General features: G+C 42.7%; 2 protein-coding genes across 4 annotated transcripts in view; one reads left to right on the forward strand and one right to left on the reverse strand.

The window, feature by feature from the left end:
* LOC140541217 (uncharacterized) overlaps positions 1–13811 on the forward strand; it is a 47344-nt gene extending 33533 nt beyond the window's left edge. For all 3 annotated transcript variants that reach the window (XM_072663774.1, XM_072663775.1, XM_072663773.1), the window contains exons 7-13: positions 5880–6038; positions 6602–6698; positions 7172–7554; positions 7954–9304; positions 9985–10097; positions 11883–11970; positions 12926–13811. In XM_072663774.1, the coding sequence (XP_072519875.1) occupies positions 5880–6038; positions 6602–6698; positions 7172–7554; positions 7954–9304; positions 9985–10097; positions 11883–11970; positions 12926–13092 (2358 nt within the window). In that variant the 3' untranslated portion in view covers positions 13093–13811. The remainder of the gene's footprint in view (positions 1–5879; positions 6039–6601; positions 6699–7171; positions 7555–7953; positions 9305–9984; positions 10098–11882; positions 11971–12925) is intronic.
* Positions 13812–15348: 1537 nt separating this feature from the next.
* On the reverse strand, positions 15349–23815 carry LOC140541218 (uncharacterized). The gene is made up of 3 exons (XM_072663776.1): positions 23573–23815; positions 19944–20046; positions 15349–16495 (listed from the first exon to the last, which is right to left on the reverse strand). The coding sequence occupies exons 1-3, from the start codon at positions 23810–23812 to the stop codon at positions 16134–16136; spliced, it is 705 nt and encodes a 234-aa protein (XP_072519877.1). The 5' UTR covers positions 23813–23815; the 3' UTR covers positions 15349–16133.
* Between the last annotated feature and the right edge of the window lie 333 nt (positions 23816–24148).

Raw genomic sequence — 24148 nt, forward strand, 5'->3', positions numbered from 1 at the left:
GACTTTCACAGAGTGAGCTGTGTGTGAGGTTGGCTTAGGTACACAAATCACACTGACAAACAGGGTATTGACTCTGAGTAGAAGAATCCAAGCGTTTGGAGGTTGTTATTATGTGGTAAATGGCTGCAGCTAGATGGGGACAATTACAAGGCAGGGAAAAATGTTGGTGGGAGAGGAACCTGGGGGAAAGTCAGGCATCGTAATGGCAGTGGAGCGGTTTAAAGCAGCAGCAGTGCATGCATCAAGTCTCCTATTGCCTCAGTATTATGAGCTCAGTTTGTGTAGTATTGAGTTCTGTTGACTAGGGTTGGAAGAGAATATCAATATATCGAAGTATCGCGATATTCTGTTTCGCAATACTGCATCCATTCTCAAAAAAAATTAATAGTTCAAATATTTTGTGGCAAGTTGTTTAAGTATTTTTTTATTTTCTTTTTTAATTATATGTATATATGTATATATTTGCACATAAAGTCAGGTTCACAAGTATAGTCATCTTAGGACATACAGACTCATAATTGCCATTATACGTGACTCAGCGGGAAAGTAAAGCTTAATTGATCAATAAACTGCTCATTCTTTTAACACGGTTCTTCAAAATATTAAGATATCATGAAGCTGCCAGAATCTGTGCATTTTCTGATGCAAGTTTAATGTCAGTTACTCCATTGGAAGCAGTATGAGTAGTTGACCATAAAGGAAGAATATATTTCTTAGCCAAGGACACCATTTTCTGTGTTGGGCAGTATCCTTCAGGACCTCCTTGGGGGTCCCTCAACCTTGGGTGTGTTTTTTCACTCGTTTTTTTTGTTTTCTTGCTTTCATTCATCAGTGTTCTTTCACTATATTACCCAGCATGCATTATGTGATTTACATCATACAACCACTAGGAGTCCATGTGGTGTTCAACCAATCCTTCTAGTCTATGAACTACAGGCTAAGAAATATAACCAAGCATTAGCATTTCAAGCAGCCGTCCTTAAAAAAATGCAGTGGTAGTTTTTCACCCTGAAGATATGTCCCAGGCCATGTGTGTACATTTGGACGTCTGTGTCTGCAGTGGGTGCAGCGTGAAGTAGCTGAATGCATTCATTAGAATGGGGTTCGAGTGGATCTACACTGTATTATATAAATTTACTGGAAATTTGATGGATTGTATCACTGGTGGCATTGTGGGCTAAAACGGCTTGCCTCACTGGGCGTATCAGCATTTATGAATCTGCTTTGTCTTTCTAACATTTCTCTGACCTAAATTTGCGAAGGTTGCTCTTTTTAAATGCTTTGAAAGCTGATTTACAAACCGTAACCAAAGTCAGCCTCCAAGTCATCTATCAGTAGAACTATAATTGACAATATTCTTATTCCATGTTATTAAAGATTCAGTGGTGAAAAATCGGATGACTCCGAGCTGTTTGATTACCACGCTTCTGCTCAAACTTCAGGGTCGGGGGAATTCCTCCAGCACCAGATTAGATTTTCTCTTTCAGCATGTGACTCTGCTGTGCTGCTGACCACACAGAGGCACACACTCTCACAGAGACTCCAGAACAAACTCCAGTGTCTCTCTCTCTCTCACACACACACACACACACACACACACACACACACACACACACACGCTCCTCCGTAATGTGACCCTAAAATAAGTGTCATGTGTTTTTGTTGTTGTGTTGTTGAATCTTCAATTGGGGCTGAAGCTTTCTGCTAGCGTCTGCTAACGGTTCTAGGCAGTTGGAGATTGTGGTACACTGCTTGAGGTTTTTACTCAGAAAAAGAGTGCTTGTGTTTTAGATATACTGAAGAATCTGGATTGTAAAGGGACTGGACTCAGTAGTATTAGAGACACACAGTGGGCAGTGTCAGTATTGGGGTGGCCCAGCATTAACCAGAGCATCCACTGTTGTGCAAACCAGTCATTGTTGGGTCTGGTGGGCAATTCAGGCTTGTATGCAGCTTCTTATTTGGGTGCATGATTTCCTCATAGCAACAGATTTTGGGTCTGTGCACCCTTCTTATATTACAATAGTAGAAATAGATCAATTAGAAGTAACCCAACCATACAAATGGGGTACCACAGCAACGATTTGGCAACACCCTGGAATCTGTCTATCAACCACTTGGCAACACCTTGAAAATACTGCTTTTCTAGCCGAGTCTTTTGGTTTGGTGAGATATCCAGCTCATTCTGCTCCACTGCCCTTTTTAGGATTATCCATTAGAGATCGATCAGCTATCTATCAGGGTGTTGGCTGATTTTCAGCCGGATTATGTGATAAGCGATTGGCCTATATGTCGTCTGTAATTATGCACAGCACGTTGCAGTTTCTTTGTTCAACCGCTAGTTGGAACTTCAGAGCTTGTTCATGGTCCTTGTCCATTTCTTAACAACATCACAGACAGAGGAAACTGATGGACGACGGTTTGCTAGAATTTGCATACTGCATAAGTGCAGCTGTCGCAGGTCCTAACCTAAAGCCTGACTTGTAGAAGAAACTCCCAGAGTCTCTTGATCCCTCCCTCTTTATAAAGCCTTTGGTCTTCCGTGTTAGTGGACCGATCCCTCTCTGTCCACTATCCCACATAACTAGGCTATGAACTTTTGCTCTGAGGGCTCCGGCGTGCCCCTCTAATCTTCAGTCCATTTCTGTAGGATTTATCATGTGTTTTGTTTCCCTGCAGGGGTTGCCATCAAAGTTGCGGTTGAGGTCTTAGTTGCATTCCGGCGGCTCGCCCTGGCAGTCTTGCTGTCTGCCGCTCCGCTAGAAATGGGTTATTCCAGCATTTTGAGGTGCAGTGGCTGCCAAGCTGAAACTGGCCACTGTCCCAAACGCCCAGCACAGCCATTTCACTGCCTATAGCCATCATGCTTGTGTAGCTTGTGTGACCTCTGTACACACACTAGAATAGAGAGCACTGTTATTTTACCCTTTGAGGGTTTTTTCAGTTGTAATTGAGGATTGCAGTGTGGTAATTAAAGGCTGCTCCATATGGATAACGATGCAGATGTACCTCATCTGGATTTGAAGCTCTCCACAGTTGTTTGACCCCTGCATAACTACTAAACCTGCCTCTATTCAGCCACGCTGTTCTTTACGGAGAGGGTTCTGGTCAGACTGCTCGGGTTATTTTCCTGTTTTCCAGAGCTGGATGTGACATCAGGAGTGCCGCTCATTTGAATACAATGGAGGCGACCATGTGAAATCTAAACAGGTCATTTCTCAATGTGTGAAAGAGCTGGGCTGGGACCAGTATCAGTACTAGAGACGCACAGTGGGCAGTGTCCGGTTTAAGATTGTTGGATCTGATTAAATGCCTGATTCTGGCCTGTATTTTTGATTGTGCGCTTGATTTCCACATAGCAACATATTTTTTTCTTTATAGAAATATATAGGGTGCAAAGGTTTGTGCAGCCTTCTTATAATACAATGGTAGAAATACAAGAATTAGATGTTGCACCCAACCGTACAAATGGGGTACCACAGCAACCGCTTGGCAACACCCTGGCATCCATTTACTAACCACCCTCTGTTGTTACCACCTGGATTACCACAACAAACATATAACTAGACCATAGCAACTGCAACTCCATAACAACCACTCAGCAACACCATAGCAACCACCTAAGCAACACTACAGAATGTGTCTAGCAATGCCAGAGCAACCACCAGGGATACCATAGCAAGCATCCATTAACATCATCCAATAGCCATGTAGAAATACACTATTAACACCCAACCAAATACATGAGGTATCATAACAACCACTTAGCAACACTATAGCATCTGTCTACCATCCCACCGTAATAACATTGTGGGATACCATAACAAACACCTAGCAAGACCATATCAACAGCAACTCCATAGTAACCACCTAGCAACACCCTAAAAACAACAAAGCAACACCATAGCTACCACCATGCAACACTATAGCATGAGTCTAGCAACCACTTAGCAGTGTCATAGCAACCACCAGGGATACTCTAGCAAGCATCAATTAACATAATCCAACAGCAACATAGAAATACACTATTAACACCCAACCAAATACATGAGGTATCATAGCAACCACTTAGCATCCATTTACCAACCCTTCAGCAACACAGTAGTAACCATCTAGGAGACCATAACAAACACCTAGCAAGATCATATCAACAGCAACTCCATAGTTACCACCTAGAAACAACAAAGCAACACCATAGCATAAGTCTATAGGTGTTGCTACATGGTTGCTATGATGTTACAACATCATAGCAATAGCAATAGGTGTTTGGTTGGGTATGTGCTATGGTATACCAAGTGGTTGCAATGGGGTTGCTAGGTGGTTACTAAGGTGTTGCTACATGGTTGTAACATGGATGTTACAACATCATAGCAACCATGTAGCAACACCTTAGTAACCACCTAGCAACCCCACTGCAACCACTTGGTATACCATAGCACATACCTATCTAAAACACTTGTCCGAATGCAAACTGCTGCAGTGTTTACCTGTAGAAACACAGCTGCTCATGGTAGGAAGGTTAAAGGAACGTCCCACTGAACACTGAACCGAACCCAAATAAGCTGTGTTCTGTGGAAACTGTTTTAAAAAGTGTAAGCATGTGGCAGTCGTTTGAAGAAAGGTAACCTCACATTTCTAGCCACTGGTGATGTCGGACCACAACAATGCCGACCTTACTGTTTGTCCAGCTGGTGGGAGCTTTTTTTTTTTTTGTTTTTCCTTTTGTTTCACAAGAGGAAATAACTAAAGACACCAGTCAGAGTTGAGTAAGCCAAGAGGAAAGAGACGCTGTCTGTTTTTTGTCTGTTGAGGAATTTGAGTTTAGAGTTTCTCATAAACTGCTGGAGGTTTAGATCCTGTAAATGAGGAGAAAGAGCGCTTTAAAAGGCTATTATTAACTAAGTGTGATCTAAAAGCAGAGCAGGCTGCGAAAACATGTTACTGTATCTCGGGCGGTTCACTTTGGGAAGGAAATGGATGAACAGATCCACCTATCCCAGTCCTCACAGTAAGGCCAAGTAAGGCTTTTTGGAGGGTTCTCTTATTTGTACTGTTCTCCATACTGCACTGGCAACAAGGGTTCTGGATAGTACCTAACCACACTTTTTGACTCATTTCAATAGTGGGGCTTTAAAGAACCAATACCCCAGTTTCTCCATCAAAGTAAAGAACCATTTAGATGGTTCTTTGAGTTGACATGGTTCTATATCATACATAATGTCTTATTATGAACTGTCCTTTTAAAGATTTATTGGTAGTCAGCTATGAAAGGATGCAGCTATACAGAGCTGTGCCTAGAAGGACAAAAGTATTGGGACACCACCTCATTGAGCATTTCTTCCCAAATCAAGGGTATACATGATAAAGTTTATCCTGCCAGGGAAGGTTTTCTACTAGATTCCGGGTTATTTGCTGTGAGGATTTGATTGCATTTAGCAACAAGAGCGTTAGTGAGGACAGTATATTGGATAATCACCATCCATCATTCCAGAGAAAACCATTCCACAGCTCCACAGCTACACAGCTCAGTGCTGGGCGCTTCATACCCCACTAGCCCACGCCTGGCACTAGGCATGGTGCAGATGTTTTATTGATGTACTAGAGTACTTCTCTACAGGGACTAGACACGCTGTGTGTGTCTGTTTGCACATCTGTGTCAGCAATTGGTGCAACTTTAAAGTAGCCGAATGCATTCATGAGGAGAGGTGTCCACAAACATTTGGACATGTTGTGTGTATATCAGTTCAGTTTGTACATGTGCGTCTAAAGGACATCAAAGCCAATGCTCTGTAAATAAGCAGGCCGTGTATTTCCTCACACTAATTGCACGTCTTCCTCTGCTCCTCTTTTCCTCTCTGCTTCTGTTCTTCTGTATATAGCTGTCTTACGGCGCCTCGTCTAGGCCGGGTACCCCGCAGGCATACATCCCCGTGGATTTCAGTCAGCCAGCTAGCTCACTCTCCTGCCTAGACAGCTCTGCTGCCCACCATCGCATCGCTGTCAAAGCCAAGGCCTGCGCTAAGAGGAAGCCTGCCAGCGTAAGAAGTCCCTTCCATTCACTTGCTTGTTGGATGATGACTGCTGAGTCAGAGTCATGTTTAAATCATTTTGTGAGCTTTTCTGAAACATGACTGTGCTTACTGTGATGTTGTGCATATGCATGTTTAATATCGGTTACAGGTTTCAGAAAGTGGCCTAAAGATGGCGTAATATCACTCTTTTGATATGAATACTGATTTTTAAATATTAAGCTATTTCTGATGCCTGGAGTCTTAAAAATGATTGTTCCTACATGTTTTCTCATTCTCAAGAACCTTTACCTTATGTTTTTTATCTTAATCTTAGACCCCATCAGGCCTAACTTCTCCCAGTCTTAACAATAAAGGTTACTATATGGTTCTTGGTTAGAGTTCTGGGACAAAATATGTAACTGGGATAGAACCAGTACCAGCCAATAACCATGTAAGAACTTTTATTTTTAAGACTGTGACATGTTGGGTCTGATAGGGTTAATGGTCCAAGACTGTAGATGTAGACGTACAGTCAAATGAGTGCCTTCACTGGGGCTGTTTAACCAAACTGCCACTTTGCTTGTGTTTAGAGGGAGAGAAGAGACCTGAGAGAAATAGTGCTGCTCCGAGACACAGAGGACAAACTGAAGGCCCTCAGATCAAGTACAGAAGAGGAAGAGAATGAAGGTACTTCCCACCAGTTCTTCTCCTGGACAACTCTTTCAAACCTTAATACCAGAGAAGGTTTTTTCTTTCCAAAAATGCCTTAGTCTAGCATGCACGAGGGGGCAAAAGTATTGGGACACTGGGTCATTTATTCGTTTCTATTTATTTTTTTAATGTATTGGTGTTGCTGTCTCTACTGTCCAAGGAAGGTCTTCTTACTAGATTTCGGAGCATTGGTGAGGTTAGGATCTTGAATAATCACCACCCCACCTTATCCCCAACTCACCCCAAAAGTTCCATTGCTCCACAGCTCAGTGCTGAGGGGGCTTTATACCCCACTAGCCCACACTGATAGGTTCATGTTTATCTGCTCTACAGGGAGTAAACAAGCTATGTTTATGAATTCATTAGAAGTACTGTCCACAAACATTTGGACATATATCTTATTTGAACATAGTCCTGATACTGAACTAACAGTCACCTTTTCCCATCAGTTGATGTTTCAGAGAGTGCAGAGACGGTCGATGAAGCACAGGAAGAATCTTGGCCAGTCCCAGCAGTGCAAACTGTTGAGGACCTGCAAGCCTCTTCCCAAAGCCAAAGAGCATCCACAACATCCGCCGCCTCTGCTGAGACTTCTGAGGAGGAGGAACGCTTTCCTGACGGAGATCACGTCCCCAACTCCAAGATCCCAGAATCCTCCTGGGAGGCTCCAGTGACTCTAGAGCTCCAGGCTGATGACTTCCTGCTGGACTCGGGCTGTGAGGTCGTTTCCGAGGAGCAGGGGTCACTGCTGGAGGAAGTGCTGAGCTCTCTCAAGGGCCCCCTTGCGTCAAGCCTGGTGCTGGACCCAGAGGACAAGGCTGAACAGATGGAGGTAACATTCACTGTTACTGTCACTGTACACAACTTTTTTTTCCCATTGGAAGTTTTATGCAGTTACTAAATAATTCTAGGGAATTTCATAGGGGAAATCACAGGGAATTTGATGTTGGTTATGGGGTTTCACTCTTGGCTCTCGTCCCAATGACTAGGGTTGGGCAGAATCCACTTTATTGATACTGGCAAACCATCTCAAAATATTACCGAAGTATACGGTTTTACAGAGGGCGGGAAGTAGCTGCTGTGCAAGTGGCACGGATGGTTCTACGTACCATCTCTTGTTGAGCTGTTGAGATTTTTCTCTTCCTTGTGAAAGTACCTGAGATATGTACTAGTGACTGGTGAATCAGCCATGCATTTACCCGAAGTTAAATTGTGCTCTGCCTTACCACAGAAGGAAGATGTGCTGGATAACCAGGCTGAAAAAGACACTGCTGCCCTCCCTGACTCCACAGATCATGGCTTGACCCTGGAGGAAGATCTCACACTCGTTCCAAACACTCTTACCGAATCAGATGTTGAAGAGCCTCCAGAGCAAGAAGAGAGACAAGAGGAACGGGAAGTGACTGAGGAGGAAGACTCCTTTAAAGAAGACCAACAAGTGCCTGAAGCTGATATTGAGAAAGAGGAGTCTGAGGATGAGGAAGATCAGGATGAAAGGAGATACTTCAAGGAGGAAGTGGACGAAGAGAGTGAGATAAGAGAGGAGGTTGTGGAGGAAGTGGATGTAGAACAAGAAGGTGAGGATATGGATATGGAGGACTACATGGACAGGGAAGAAGATGGGGGAAATGAGGAAGACATGGAAAAAGTAAGTGCAGAACTTGAGCAAGAGGAAGTCATGTTGGATGAGGAAAACAAAGAAGATGATGCAGAGAAAACAATAGAAGAGGAGGAAGAAGAAGAAGAAGAAGAAGAAGAAGAAGAAAATGAGGCCATTGAAGAGACATGTCCATCTGAGGCTGAAGAAGAACTTGAAGCCACAAAGGAGTGCGTTGAAGTTGAAACCATCCATGAATTTGAACAGTCTATGGAAGATAATGGCATGGTCTCAACCGAAACTGCGAGCCAGCCTGAGGAAGTTCCAGCACAGGTGACGGTCGAGAGGCCTTCCTTTGTGGTGACCACCTCCCTTGATCTAAGTTTTCCCAACAGAGACTCAAATGTCTCCAACCAGGAGGATGACAAGCTGGAAATTGTACAAGATGACGCCAGTGAGCAGCAGGTCACTCAGCAAGGATTTCAAGAAGAGTCTTCGGAAAGCCAGCAGATGGCTGATGAGGACCACTGTCCTCGTTTTACCATCGTTCCTGCCTGGCAGAGGTCATTGTCCAGTGGGTCTGCCAAGGAGCTATCCCAGGATGTAGCAGTCTCTGCGTCAGAGGATGAACCTATATTCAGAGCATCCCCGAGCGCAGATCAGCCTTTTGATGCTGTGAAGGCTGAGTGTCCCCCCAGCCCAGTTCGCACTCAGAGTGTCCCATCCCTCCCCGTTCAGAGAGATACATGTCAGGCTTATGAAGAAGCCTCCCCAGAGAACCCCTTTGGAGTTCGCCTGAGAAAGACTGCGATCCTGCACCGCTATGCTTCAGAAGGTGAAAGCCCTGCTACCAGTCCCATCACGCTAACAGAGCCAGCAGAGATGCACAAGGCCCCCATATTGGACCAGCTTGCCAAAAAGCCTGTCTTGCCCAAGAAGCCTGATCAGCTGGCTGATGCTGTGGTGAAGCCCAAGAGAACCTCAGGTAGGATATGATCTGTTTTGTTGGTGGACCATAAGGAATCTTATTAATTGATTTTTTTGCAGGGTTCCTATGTAGTTAGTGCAGTTCCTATGTAGTAGCACAGTGTGTAATGGCACTGCAGTTAAGATTCCGCAGCTGGCCAAACCCAAGGGGGGCTCAGAGCAGCTCAGCACTCTAATGCCTCTCCACTATGGCCTGGGGGTCCCTAGTTTAAATCCAGAGCCATGTCGCTTTGCCATCAGCGTCCGGAATCCCTTTATCTCTCTTAAAGCTGTCTGTTACCTGGTGTGGTAAGGCTGGGGACCTGGCGCTTTCCTCCAGGCATGTCAGCTGCCACCATTTCGAAATAAATGGAGGATGCTTGTTAAGTCCTTAGCCTTCTAGAGTCGGGAGTATTGCTAGGGCTTGGGGGAGCTGTGGATAGCTGGGTTAATTGACAGTACCTTGAGCAAGAATCGTAACACTGCATTCTCCTACCTGTGTAACAAGTCACCCTAGATAAGAGCGTCAGCCGGATGCCATGAATTAAAATGTAATTCTCAAAACAAAAAATACATTTGCAATAATTAACATGTAAACTAAGCACAACCCACCAATGTAGCACTAATGTAATGTCTGAGTTTTGAAGTTCTGAGTTGCTATAATGCTTTTTCTTGCCATCTTTTGGTGTTATGTCACAGATGTGGCAGTGGGTAAAGCGTCAGTGGAGAGTTCAGAGCCTCCAAGCTGGATCTCTGTGGCCAGACAGAAGCAGAAAATCTTCAGCTCCCTGGAGGAATCCCCTGAAAGACAGGTGGGCGCACTTCTCCTAACCCACAGACCTACTAAATAAGCCCTAGTTTGCATTGATGATACCAGCAATTCTGGGCCTGATCATGTAAGCAGGACAGCAACATCTTTGATGGAAGTGAACTTCCATCAAAGCTCAGTACACTGATTTGTTAGTTACCTAGTCTGTTAGCCAGCACTGTGTCGGTCAACATCTGTTGCCAGTTTTATGCATCACTTGTGCAGGTATACGCCTGTAGGACATAGCTCTGGTCATGCTGTCGATCCAAGCAATACAACCCAGCTGCATTTGCTGTTTGTTGTTCTTGTTAGAACAATAATCAGTCATAAGTCCAACATTTATAACACTGTCATTCTTTCCATGTCATAACTTGGGAAATATGCAGTGGGGTTAGCTGTGGGGAATCCCGTGAATGTGCTTTATATATTGTTTTTAATACACTACATGTCCTGATGTTTGTGGACACCATTTCTAATAAATGCATTCAGCTATTTTAAGTTGCACCCATTGCTGACACAGATGTGCACATGCACACACACACACAGCTTGTCTAGCCCCTGTAGAGAAGTACTACCAATAGGATAGGACTCTCTGGAGCAGATAAACATGAACCTATTGCCTCAATGCCAGGCGTGGGCTTGTAGAAGGGTATGAAGCCCCCAGCATTGAGCTGTGGAACTGTGGAGCAGTGGAGTGGTGTTCTCTGGAATTCTAGTTCTCCGTCCAATACTTTTGGGATGAGTTTAGGAGTTGTGGGGATAAGGTGGGGTGGTGATCATCCCACATCCCCTAAATAGTAAAGACAAAGAAAAATCAGGATAAGGTCTTTTTAACAGCTGTCATTTCAAAGAGCAGATGTCCCAATACTTTTGTCCATATACTGCATCCAAATCACATCAGACGGAACAGAATTGTTTGTGTGTGGTCACGTCTGTATGTTTGACTGTGAATGCCCACCAAAGCTGCGCCGTTTCAGTGGTGAACTGCCTTACCCTGCATTTTATTACCGGCTCCAGCAAGCACTTGTCCACTTAGCCTCTCCATTTGCCCTCAAGGGAATCCCTGATGCCTTCTTAATAGCCAGTTCATTACTTTAGTAGCTAAAGTGGAGTTATATGAGCCCTCAGAGGGGCAAGGGATCAAGCGAACATAAGGGTCGACTTTGGCAGCAGAACTTGGCCAGATCTGACTGATTGGTTTCAAGTAGGCCTAAGTTGTAAGCCCGTGGCTGTGTGTGTGTGTGTGTGATGGTGGAAATACCTCTTAAGCTTTGCAGCTACATTAACACACACACACATTTACTCATTTAGCAAACACAATAATAGCCTTAATAGCCTGTATGACCAGATCACCTCCTTTCAGTTCAACTCAGTTCAACTCAGGTCTACTCGAAACCCTCCAGCCACGACATCCTAACTAAAGTAGATACCAGTGTGTCCCCAGTATGGTCACCTAGCCTTCAGTTCATGTGTGTGTTTAAGATGATGAACAGCACACCTTCAACCAAGTGTGTCCAAACTTCTGACTGGTACTATACATTATGTTGAGACGTCTCAAACTAAAATATAATAAATATATCAAATATAAGTATGCATGGTTTGCTGATTGGCATCCCGAAGCTAACCTAGCAGTGGAGGATTAAAAACGACACCCCCCGTCCTTTTCTCCTCCCCCTGTCCTGGGAATAGCCACTTCTAACGGTCAGTGAGGGGGTGGCTTGAATCAAGGTCTTGGTCTTGTTATCTGCTTCTCTTCTCAAGGCTTATTCTGTCACCTTTCCATTTCTAGGACGAATTCAACAAAAAGGGTTCCATGCCTGATTTGTCAACTCCAGTCACCAAAGACCCACAAAAACCTGCTGCTTCACCTGTTAAAGGTAATACTGTTGCTACTGTTAATCCGATGTTGTAGAGAGCCTAGCACGAAAGTAGAGTGACCATAATGACTGACCTCTTTGTGGCTTTTATGCTGACATTTGCTTCTTTTTTTTTTTTTTTTTTTTTACTGTATGCACTGTGTCAGCCTTCTTTTCCCTGTGGTTTGCCAAAATATGGACACCAACTAAAGGCTTTTAATAATTGAAGGTTATTCTGTTTAGACCTGAGTGCACCCTAACAAACAACCACGACAGCGGAAAGCAGTGTTTAATCTGGTTATAGGACGGTTGTAAGGGCAGCTATGAGGACAGCTCTGAGGGGCCAAATGTATTTTGAGAGTGAATTAGAAAGTCTCGGTATGCTGCTGCCCTCTAGTGGACAAGTGTAATAGTCCAGTCCAGCACAGCCATTTTTGCAACCAAGTTTTCAAGGGCCTGATTATTTCAAATTATTTTTTAATAATAAATAAATTGTCTTTGTTGGACAAAAACATTGTATCTCTCAGCGTTTTTCACTGTTTGACATATTTTGAATCTGACTGATTTTGTTTATATATATGGACCAATAAAAATGCTCCAAAATGACTTGCAATGAAATCTTTTTACATTGACTTCCATTGAAACTTAAGGTTTTTTGCCTCTCCTATAAAACGCCATTTTGGAGATACAAGGTTTTTGGTATCATAGTAGATACAGTTATATCAAGTCTTTTCTTTTAGGATTGTGAAGACAGATTTGGTATATCGAGGCTGGGTTTTCCCAAATGCCCTGTAGCACAAAGCAAACTTCAAATTTGCTGGGCAAACTGGGCCCAGATGCAGAGTTCAGCTCCATCCCTAATCTAACAGACTCCATCCAGGAAATGAATGCCTCCAGGGCTATCTACATATCAGAGTCCGGTGTGTTCGTTCATTCATTCATTCATTCAATGAAACCTTTATGTTTTCTTGACCAGTGTCCTGCTCCTTGGAAATATCCAAATCAGCCTTGGTGGAGAAGGAGAGCAAGCGGACCATCAGCCTCCCGGCTCCCGCTCCTCTCGCCCAGGATGAGCCCCCATGGCTGGCTCTGGCCAAGAAGAAGGCCAAAGCATGGAGTGAAATGCCACAGATTGTGCAGTAATACCAAACGGGAAGCCGGGTAGGCTGGGCCAACGCACGCCACGCTTCTGTAGCCTACAGGACGTTTGCACACACAGATACTAACTCGTTCCAGTCCCCCACATGTTCCTTGCCACTTCTGTTTGCACAAAAGAACGCAGATACACACACACAGACTTGCGGTGGGTGTGCGCAGCCTCATCTGACACAGATTCACCACTTTGGCTCGGGCCTGGGACCTGGAGACCGGACACTGCTGAAGAAAGGGTCTGAAGGAAGGTGGATAAAGAAAGGTTGCATTACATATTCTTTTGTCTTAAAGTGACACCTTCAAAGCCTACAACAAGCGAAAGACAGAGGTTTTAAGAGTAAAAACAGTGGATCTTAAAACTGAAATTTAATGATCTCATCTTTTTTTCTATCCAGCAGTACATTTTCTATTTCTTCTAATATGTAAAACAGTCTTTGATGGACGATGTTGCTTGTGTTCACCCCAAAAGAGCAGATGAATTAAAGAAAATGACTGAAAAGAAACACTAACTGCTCTTTTTAAAGAATAAATATGATCAATAATCCAATAGCCTTTGCGATTGTGGTAACAGTAATCATGTTTGGAGGAGTCTGAAGGTGTCTTTGTATTTATTTATCTCTTTCATATATGTTTTATGTAATTTTGTTCTATTTTTGTATTACCTTTACGTGCACACTTTTGTGACTTGTACATAAAAAAAAAATCTTTAAAAAATCTCAGTCTCCTTTATTTCAGCTGCCAGCTTCTGCCAGATTTTTCAACCATGTAGCAATTTTACCTTAAAACAACAGCTTCAGGATAATACTGATGCTCCACTGACTGTAACAGGGAGGACGGAACGCTGCTACCGCACTATGGAACTTTGGTGGGGTGGTCCAAGACCTCCCACCAGAACTGCTGCGTAATGCTGCGTAACCAGAGTCATATTAGTGTAAAATCCAGTTATTCTACTCTACCACCTTCCACATGCTTCTTGACCTTCAGATGCCGGTTCTGTATCCCTCAGCTTGTCCAAAAATGCATGTGTACAGCTGTCCATAAGGGGAGCGCTCATAACACAATTTGTATGCATCACGGTGGTGTAAAAATGCTCCGCAACTGTAGCGGGAGCCCAGGAGGAAACAGAAATAGCAAAAAGTCTCACATAGAGAGGACTGGATCCAGACCAGAGTCGGTTTATGGAGAGCCTGGACACTTCTTATTTCCCCAGCTGTAAAAAAAGAAAAAAAAAGGAGGGGGTCTGCAAGCATGTTCTTAATCAACAGGGGTGAATGGCTAAAAACCCAAATTTAAAATAGGCTAACCACTTGTCCAGGATATTGCTTTAATTTTGGAGAGTAGAATAAGATGCATTTCATAAAAAAAAGCAAAGAAAACGTACCTGTATATTTCCACTTCCTACTGCAAACGGGTATTGGGCAGTACAGACGACAGCAATCTCCTGGCTGCTAATGGAAAAGCTGTGGCTAGCAGGGGGACGGTGCAGTGAATTGGGGATGCACCTGTGTAAATGGGGACAGGCTGGTTTACAAGGGACTTGAGACAAGTAGTGGTTTGCTTGCTCAGATACAGGGTAGATTCCCAGGATAGATGGCAGATCTTGGCTCCCAGGGTGTAGCTCGGATTGTTGTAAAATGTAAAATTTACCATCTGACCACCTTCATTTTAGTCTCTCTAGGAGAGGCTGTTGTTCTCTCTTCTTTACGGCCTCTGTTGCAGAACCTGGAGACCCTAGGTGACCTCAGATCAGGGGCTTTATACCTCTCTAGCCAATATGTTTGTGTATCTATCCCAGGGAGCCAATTCTGTTGGCAGAACCTTTCTGCAAGGACTAGACAAGCTGTGTGTGTGTGCATTTGCACATAACTTAAAGTAGCTGAATGCATTCATTAGAAGGAGTGTCCACAAACATGTGGACATATAGTGTACATAGTCGCTGTAATGCAGAAAAAAAACATATATGTATGCTGTACATTCAAATCACGCTTTGGGCACCCCCCCGGGCAGCTGAGAGCTACAGAACTGTAACTGAAAGTGACATAAGTATGTGGACAGAGGGGGCAGAGTAATATTACAGGCTTTTACACAGATATGATTTAGGTTATGAGGTCTTTTGAAGCTCCAGTAGCAGCGTTACGGCACAGGGTGGCAATGACACAGACGCCATTCTCTCCATTACACATTAAAATGCTGTATTAGTATGTCTTAGTATTCAACCCAACATTTATCAGATAGTCACCACAATCATTAGGAATCACACATTAGGACTGTTTATTAATACCTTCACTGATGTAAAGCATCACCCAGAGACAAGTGAGTCTTGAGTGGCTTTAATTCTTTACAGCTATACCACGTCTGGCAGTTTTGGCAGTCACAGAACACAGTTTAAAGAAAATCTAATATACAGCCCCCCAATCCACCCCCTTACCTCAAAGGTAGCTGGTCAGCCAAGATGTTTGAGGGGCTAAAGCCCTTTAGAGTATAAGCAAGAAGATTTGAGATTTCTTTACAATCTAAACAACATTTAATCTGCAAAAGCGGAAGGTCTTGGGTTCAAATCCCAGGACTGATAGGGCACTTTAACCCCTCTGGGGATAGTTAAGCAGCAAAGTGACCAACTTCCCTAATACGTTGACCAAAAAAAGGGTGTGGGCCGGTTGGAACGTAAACCTGCAGCAACACCAACCTCTTGTGAAGAAATTAGGAGAGTGGTTTCTGACTTACACTGTCAAGTGCATAATCATTAAGGTCTGCGGTTTACATGATGCTGATGATGAGTATAAGCCTACAGTAGCCTCGTAGCTCCAGTGCAAAACTAAAGGAGCAAACATGTCTTGGCTGATTGACAACATTTGGGATTAGGGGAAAACTGTTCATTTGTGACCTACACTGAAATAAAGTTCTTCTGGAAGCCAAGGCGAACGGTTAGCAATCCAAAATAGAACTTTTCCACTCAGTAACGCCTCGAAAGCCGCACACAAAGTCCGACTGTTTAGATCTTCTCCTCCAAACATCTCCTCTACAGTTGCTCATTAATCGGTTTTACTCTTCTCCATTCCTTTGACTTTTCCCTCCAGGGTGCTCAGCCGATCCTCCAGGTGGGCCGAGTGTGTCCCACTAGCGCCCCCGGAGGCCACGCTCAGCAACGCGCAGATAATGACCAATAATGACACCCGCATTGCTGTGGTGTCGGGCGCGGCGGATGTGTCGCTAACGATCCGGCCGAAGAGCCAAAGGACTGCAATGCTCTTCAGGAGCCAGAAGACCCGCCTGAGGAGCACTACGCCAGCACGCAGCACAGCACATAGCAGCCAGTAACCAATCACTCCCAGCAGCGCATATTTAAGCACTGAGGACACGCCCTCAGGAGTGAAGTGTGGGACTGACACCGGATCTGTAACACCAGAAAAAAGAAGAGAGAGAGAGAGAGAGAGAGAGAGAGAGAGAGAGAGAGAGAGAGAGAGAGAGAGAGAGAGACAATAGCAATGTTTAAAGCATTGTACTCCTCCAGGGGTCACTAAAGGCTTCAGTACTCACTCCATGGTCAGCGTACCTGCTCACAAGAGCTAGATATGCTGGAATTTGGTTCATGTATTTCAGAGTTCCTTGAATTCCAGAGTTTTCGCTGAGGCTTATATCAACAAAACTCATCACATCTACAGAATGATCACTTCAATATAACGTAAAGTGATAGCGTAAAGTTTGGTGACAAATCGAATGAACATGATTGATCACTGACTCCAGATGCAGTTGATCAATCAAGCCATGTTTGGTATCTAATGTGTGCTTCTTTAGTTTACAAATAAGAGGTGCTACGCTAACATGGCTAACAAACACTGGACTTAGACTGTCACCAATCTAATTTCCGTAAATGCACACTCAAATCTTAATTAGTTTGCTTTAAGAACACATGGAAAAGCTACAAAACAAGTAAACAAATAAAGAATATAGTAAAAAGATAAGGATAGACCTTAGGTTAGGACTTAGGACCTAATTCAAACATTAGAACTGAAATTAAAACTACATCTTCATCCACATGATGTTCCGCCATGTAGTACTAATCCACTTGCATCCTAGTATGAGGTAAAAGTAGCACTGGTTACTTAAAGCCGCTGCCCCTCCACTCAGCTCTGTTAAGACACTTATTTTTGTTTATATAGTGATGAAATCGGTGACTGTCAAAGTCCAGTGTTTGTTAGCAACGTTAGCCCAGCATCTCCCGATCTAATCTAAAGAACCACATGTCAGATATTTAATATAATAGTCTTGGATAATTTACTACATCTGGGGTCAGTAATGACGTTAAGTCAATGACGTAACGTTAAGTTGGCTTCAGTGGTAGTAAATAAGGCACTGTTAACTTTTAAATGTAGATGTTTTTGTGTGGCTGAGCAAACCATTTAGTACTTAAAGCCTTTATTAGATACATGATACAATTATATATATATATATATATACACACGCAAACCTATAAAAAACACTGTGATAAACATTTTTGGCCATACTGCCCAGCCCTACTGCAGTGCACTACACCACTGAAAATCCTCCCACCCCTTTTCTCTCTAGTGTTACAGTGTCTCCCCTTATTTAAAATGGACTTTAGCTCACTTTAGAGCTAGTGTGCTGACCATCTCTGTAAAGGCAATGGTCACAGTATTATTTAGATAAACTTGACCTCAGGATATCATTTGTTTGTATTCCTGCTTTTTATTGCCAATGGATGCTTAAAAAATGCTTGGCCATCCTGATGCTTAGCCATTTCCACACCCCAGTGCTGAGTTACTAAATAACACAAAGGGTTAAACTGACCCTGCAAGTAGAGTCATAAGAGTTACTGAAATATAAGGTTACTCTGACCCAGCGCTGAGAGCCATTTCCATTTAACTCCTTTGTTCCTAATAAAATGCAACTAAGAGGATTTCTAAAGACAAAAGTGTAACTGAGGAATGACTACCTGTCAATTAAAACATTTTTATTAATATTTATATTTCTTGGTTATAGTCCTGTTCAGTCATGACGGTTTGCTGCTGCCTGATGAAAATGTGTTCAATCAACTTACTTCTAATAAGCTTCCTTAGGTGCTGTTAATAAAAACATCCAACAAAACACCACAAACTGACCCATTGGCTATAAGCCAACTATAACTATAAGCATCACTGAGGAGGAAAACAAGCGGTAAAAACACAAAATGTGAGTAGAAACACCCCCCAGCGGTCTTCAGGGCATTTCTTCATAAAGAAAGAATATTTAAAAGATATTTAATAAATACATTGAAAACTTTAGTCTCATTCTGTCACATTTATCTGGTGTTTTTCCCTGATTTTCAGTTGCTGCTACTCTTCATTTTGCTGTATATTGTTCAGGGTTTAAGAAAATATCAATATATCTAAGAATCACGATATGTTTAGCAATACTGTATTGATTCTCAAAAACACAGTATCTATTTTAAATGAGTCGTGTCCACACAAAGACATGGTTCATTCAGTGTTGTTCTCGTTCTTCAGATCCCACTGTTCTGAATATATAAAAAGTAAACCTCTCTTTTACTCAGATTTTATGGTCCTGATGTTTATTTTTTAATAATCTGACAGTTTTCCAAAAATGTGATTGAAAAATCTCAAAATATTGTCTTGCTTACAGTACAACAATATATGAAATCCAAACTCCTGTATCGTGATGTGCGTCATATCGGCAGGTCCTTGCCGAAACACAGCCCTAGTTGGGACCTGTTCTCAACTATTGATGCTTTGTGTAATAATAATAATAATAATAATAATAACAATACTACTACTACTAATACTAATAATAATAATAATAATCCTTCTGGGTCAGGGTTGTGGTGAGTCTGAAATGCACCTGAAATCATTGGGCACAAGGAAGAAATGCTCCCTAGACAGGGCGCCTGTCCATCACGTTATTATTATTATTTAATATAAGTATTAAATTTAGAATCTAAAAATACATTAAAATAAGGATGCTACAAAGGGTTCTTTGAGCTATGGAATAACCATGGAATAACCATGTGAAGAACCTTTTAATGGGTAAAGAACCTTTACATGGACTTCTTTACACCTTTAAAAGGTTCTTCACACATCTTTTCTACAAACATGGTTCTTAAAGGAACGGAATACGGTTCTTTTATGGAACTGATCAAAGTCACCCTTTGTAGCACCTTTACTTTTTAAAGAGTGTATCAACATGTCTTCATCGTATCATGATTTACACTAGTAGGGAAAGATCTTTACAACTTCATACATATATATATATCTGTGTATATGTGTATATATATATATATATATATATATATATATATATTTGGTTTTTTTTTGTTTTTTTTTTAACAAGCTTTTCCTACGCCATCGCTCAGAGCACCCTCTGTAGCTTTACCTTTGTTTCTGAGGGTGTACGAAACCTGACAACAGGCCAACATTTGACAAACCAATAAATAAATAGTGCACATTCTGGTACAATGCAAAGGGGTGTTTTCTTCAGTCGTCAGCCCGTAATTAAAGCCTGCTCTGACGAAGCATTCCTGTCATTCAGAGACACACTCAGATAGAAAGTGTTGTGTTGTCAGTGCTGCGGGTGGTTCAGACCTTCCCCTGAGGCACTAGCAGCACACTCTTCCTGTTTTCTTTCCTCATGCAACCCCGGACCCTGACCCTGCCAGTGCGTAAGAACTGCCTGTGGTTCAGGTTTAGTCTGGAACGGATCTCGCTCACATGTACTCATGCTGGGTTATGGCCTACATGCTGTACGTGTTTACTGACATTTCTCTCAGAAGAGCAGATCCAGTGCGCTCAGTTCACACCTCGCTAAAAAGGAAACTTCGGGCTACTCACCTCCTAACCCGGTCGCACGGAGAATCTCAGACACGTAAACAGCGATGACGTTCAGTCCACTGGCAGCGCCTTCCGCCACGAACCGGAGCACCATCTCCACAAACTACGAAGGGAAGGAGAGGAAGGTGAAGAGGCACGGAAAGTGTCAGTAACATGTCAGCTCCACTTTGAGAGGTGGCTTTTATCCACGTTTAGATAACGGCAGTGCTCCGGCGATCATTAACCAGGCTCTGCTGGACACAGATTTGGGTTTGTGTGGGAAAATGTGTCTGAAGAGTTGCCAGTTTATTTGGTAAACCATTTGATCAGACACACCATATAGGTGCACTTTAGGTTTACGGTAAGTTTGCAGTTACTGACTGCTGTCTATCTATACCCACATCTGTTACCCCATCCATCAAAGGAAAGAGACCACCATAGGAACACCATGAGTAGATGCTATTTGGGTGTTAGATGGTATGGTAGATGTTTTGCACGAGTACAAGTATAGATGGTGTTAAAACTGCTGGGTTGAGTCAGTCCATCAACCAAAAATATCCAGAGAGAGCCATCTGCCTATCCAGAGAGAGCAAGGCCAATTGTGCTGTGTTCCAGGTCTGGCTGCTGATGGCCTACATTGTAGTGTACAATGTTAAAAATAAAAGTGCATTAAATGGTTCTTTGAGCAAAATCACAGTATCACTTTTTCATAACAGATGTGTGTGTGCACTCACACGTTCCTACTACACGTTTCATTCTTCATGGAATTAGAAGTGGTTCTTCTGTGGATTTCTCAAAGAACCTTTTGAAAGGTCTTGGTTTTGGTTGGTGTGGCGCAACGGACCTGCCACTGAGCTACCACACCATGTGGGAGACTGGGGTTCGATTCCCGGTCTGGGTGACTGTGCTGTGCTACACCAATAAGAGTCCTTGGGCAAGACTTCTAACACTACATTGGCTCACCTCTGTAATATTAGTAACCTTGTAAATCACTCTGGATAAGAGCGTCAGCTAAATGATGTAAAAGTCTCCTTTTAAGAGTGCATTAATCTAACGTGTGTCATTATGAGCCTGTGGTCCACTGCAGAAAATATTTTAGCAAGAGAAATCCTCTTTAATCTAGTCTAGTAAATATAATAGTTACATTTTTACATTGTTGTTTTAACCACTTAGACTTGTTGCCCACACTTCTTCACTTTCATAACTATGCCACTGTCATAATTAACATCAGTTTAATAGGCTCTTACATAGAGCCTTGTGGGACTCCACAATATATGCTAAATAAAACTGTTCTAAGAAAACCCTAAATTGTTTCTGCATGAGGATTAACAGCTAAATAATAAACCCAGTGTTCAAGGGGTAAAGTCATTTTACCTATTGCCTGAAAGTGTCTTATTCCACTAGCTGATAATTTTGCTCATTTCAAGCATATATTTCCTCTGGGTTTCCACACATACATACATACATACATACACACACACACACACATCTGTACACCACAAAATGGACTGGTACTGTCACTATGTGTGTCTAAAAAAGCTGTCAGCAAATGTACAAATGCTGAAAATGGACCGTTTGGCTGGGTTATTTGTCTGGTACCAGCACACACACACACACACACACACTACCACCCCAGTACCATGTAGGTATTTCCACTGTCCTGAGCAGCGGGACAGTTTGAGGCAGGGGTCACCGGCTCTGGTCCTTGAGATCCAGGGTAGTTTGATGATGTTCCTCCTCAAACCCACCTGTTTCAACTAATCAGAACCCAGGTTCCCAAAAGCCCCTTAGTGTTGGGAGAGAGAGTGGATCATCCATGTTGACCATTTAAGGTCAGATGCGATGGGTATTCCAGCCCAGTTAAACACAAGGTTTAGTCAGTGGGGTTGAGTAGGTGGGGAAGCACCAAACTGGGCTGGACTTTGGACCTCCAGGACCAGTTTCAATGACAAAGTTTACCTATACCATAGAGGTTTCTGATAAAATGGCCAATGACTGAAGTAGAAGGTGTACTGAGTGGACGTGTGCAGAAGCTCTAGACCACAGTATACAGACCTCTGTGTGTGTATATATATATATATGTTGCGTAAGCACAATGAGGAAACTGAAACGGACAGTTGTTTGTGAGCTGGTCAGAATAACAGCTGACCCCCTCCAACACTACACACACACACACACACACACAGACAGATGACAAGCATGCACTTGACACCATACAGACTTACAAATACACTACCCTTCCTGATACAAGGTCAGTTGCTTGATTGCTGAGCAGTATGGTATTTAACACCTGTTACAAGCGCACACACACACACACAATTCTATGCTCGAATATGACAGATGGCCAGCTGGACAAAAAAATCACTGTATACAAGCACTGCATCTACTTGAGCACAATACCCTTAAAACACCTGTTGCTTTCCTTTCACACAGGCCCGAAACACAGCGTGTAGCTACATGCTAACCGGTCAGTCCACATGATCGCACTGCACAGCTCTTACCATGGCAATAGCATTGACGTTGTCTGGCCCAAACACTGATTCAAGGTACCCTACTGCTTTCTGGGTCAGAAAGAGAAGCAGGGAGCAAAAGAGAGGATGGAATTAGGGCAAGGAGAGGAGGGGTGAGAAAGGGGGTTAAAGGAGGATTAGTGGGTAGAGGGGCAAGATGAGGGGGGGAGAAAGCAATGAACACCACATTTATACACCCTTCTTAAATCCAGCAGAATAAAATAACATGCAGAGATTAAAGAGGGAGTTCATGTGAATCAGTAAAGGTTAAAGTCTGAGAGGAATGAGAAGGGGAATTCTACTGACCTTTTTTATATTATATTAAATGGTTATATTAAATGGTTATAATAAATGGTTATAATAAATGGTTATAAACACTATAGTGTGTTTTGGGCGTGAAATGATCCATTCTAGAGAAACGTGCACAGGCCGTGGACCTTGTTTACAGTGGTAGAGATATTCTCACAGAGAATTATTACACAATATTGGTTATTAATAGGCATGAATATGTCTGTATACAAACCTTATGAGATAAGGTCTTGGAAGTAAATATATATTTAAATATTTATCCATGACAGAATGTCACATTAAGGGTGTTGTAAGGCAAAGTAGCCCCCAAAAAATATTTATTACATTTTATTTTATTTGATTTATTTTTTACATTTTCATTATTAAACATTACATATGAAACTATAAGATGTGTGTAGGCTCACTGGTCAATAAAGCAAAATGTGTATTACAGACTTCATGAATCCTGGCTCCCATCAACACCACTGTACAGAGGTCGTGCCAAGTCAGTGGTTCCTCTACAGTACACCATTTCAATGGCTTTGCTTACATCTCAAAATACAGAAATATGCTAATTTCTTAAATAAATAAAAAATAGAAATTCAAGTAAGAAAACTTACAGCCTAAAGAGACAAAAGAGAAAAACAGAGACTTTGGTCATGTCCAAACTAGTTCATTCATCACTTCTTTACCTGCTGGCCTTGACTTTCCCTGATCTGCAGCACATGTCCTCGCTTCAACCTTCTGGCAGAGCTGGTTACCATGTGGATCCGCATGGTTTGTTAATCAGGTAAAATCAAGGCCAGCTGCACGGGAAAAAGGTTCCGTTCGGCTATTTGGACTTAGTCTCACCTCACCACATGTCTTTAGGGCCTGGGCGCCAACCACGGACTCCACGTAGCCGAGCCACAGGTCAACGTATTCGGTGGCTGCGGAGGCGAATCTGGGGGGAGGCGGGCTGGAGGGCTCTTGAGTCTTGGGAGCGTGCTCACGGCATCCCGCGGTCAGAGCCAGGAGCAGGAGGAGCAGGCCCAGCCAGGGCACCTTCCGCCAGGTTGGAGCACCGGTGTGGTAAAGCAAGGCGGGGTGCATTTTTATTTTTGTTTGTTTTTGCTTTATTTTTTTTATTTAGTTTTTACGGTAAATTAATAAAACCAAGTCAAATATAATATAATATAGCTACCTTAATTAGTTTCTAACTTTACTAAACAAAGTAAATTACATTAAAGTGCGAAAAATATAGTTATGAGAAATATAGCCAGATATGAATCTGAAATTATTTCACTGTCAGTGAAATAATAGCTAAAAAAAAAAAAAAAAAAAAAAAAAAGTCTAATTATTAATGTATCGCTTATCCTAATATTACACTCCCCTTTATCGCAGTGTCCGGCAGGGTCCGGCAGGGCGTATAAAAAGCAGTCCGGAGGG

Source organism: Salminus brasiliensis, chromosome 19 (genome assembly GCF_030463535.1).
Source record: "Salminus brasiliensis chromosome 19, fSalBra1.hap2, whole genome shotgun sequence".
Classification (NCBI taxonomy): domain Eukaryota; kingdom Metazoa; phylum Chordata; class Actinopteri; order Characiformes; family Bryconidae; genus Salminus; species Salminus brasiliensis.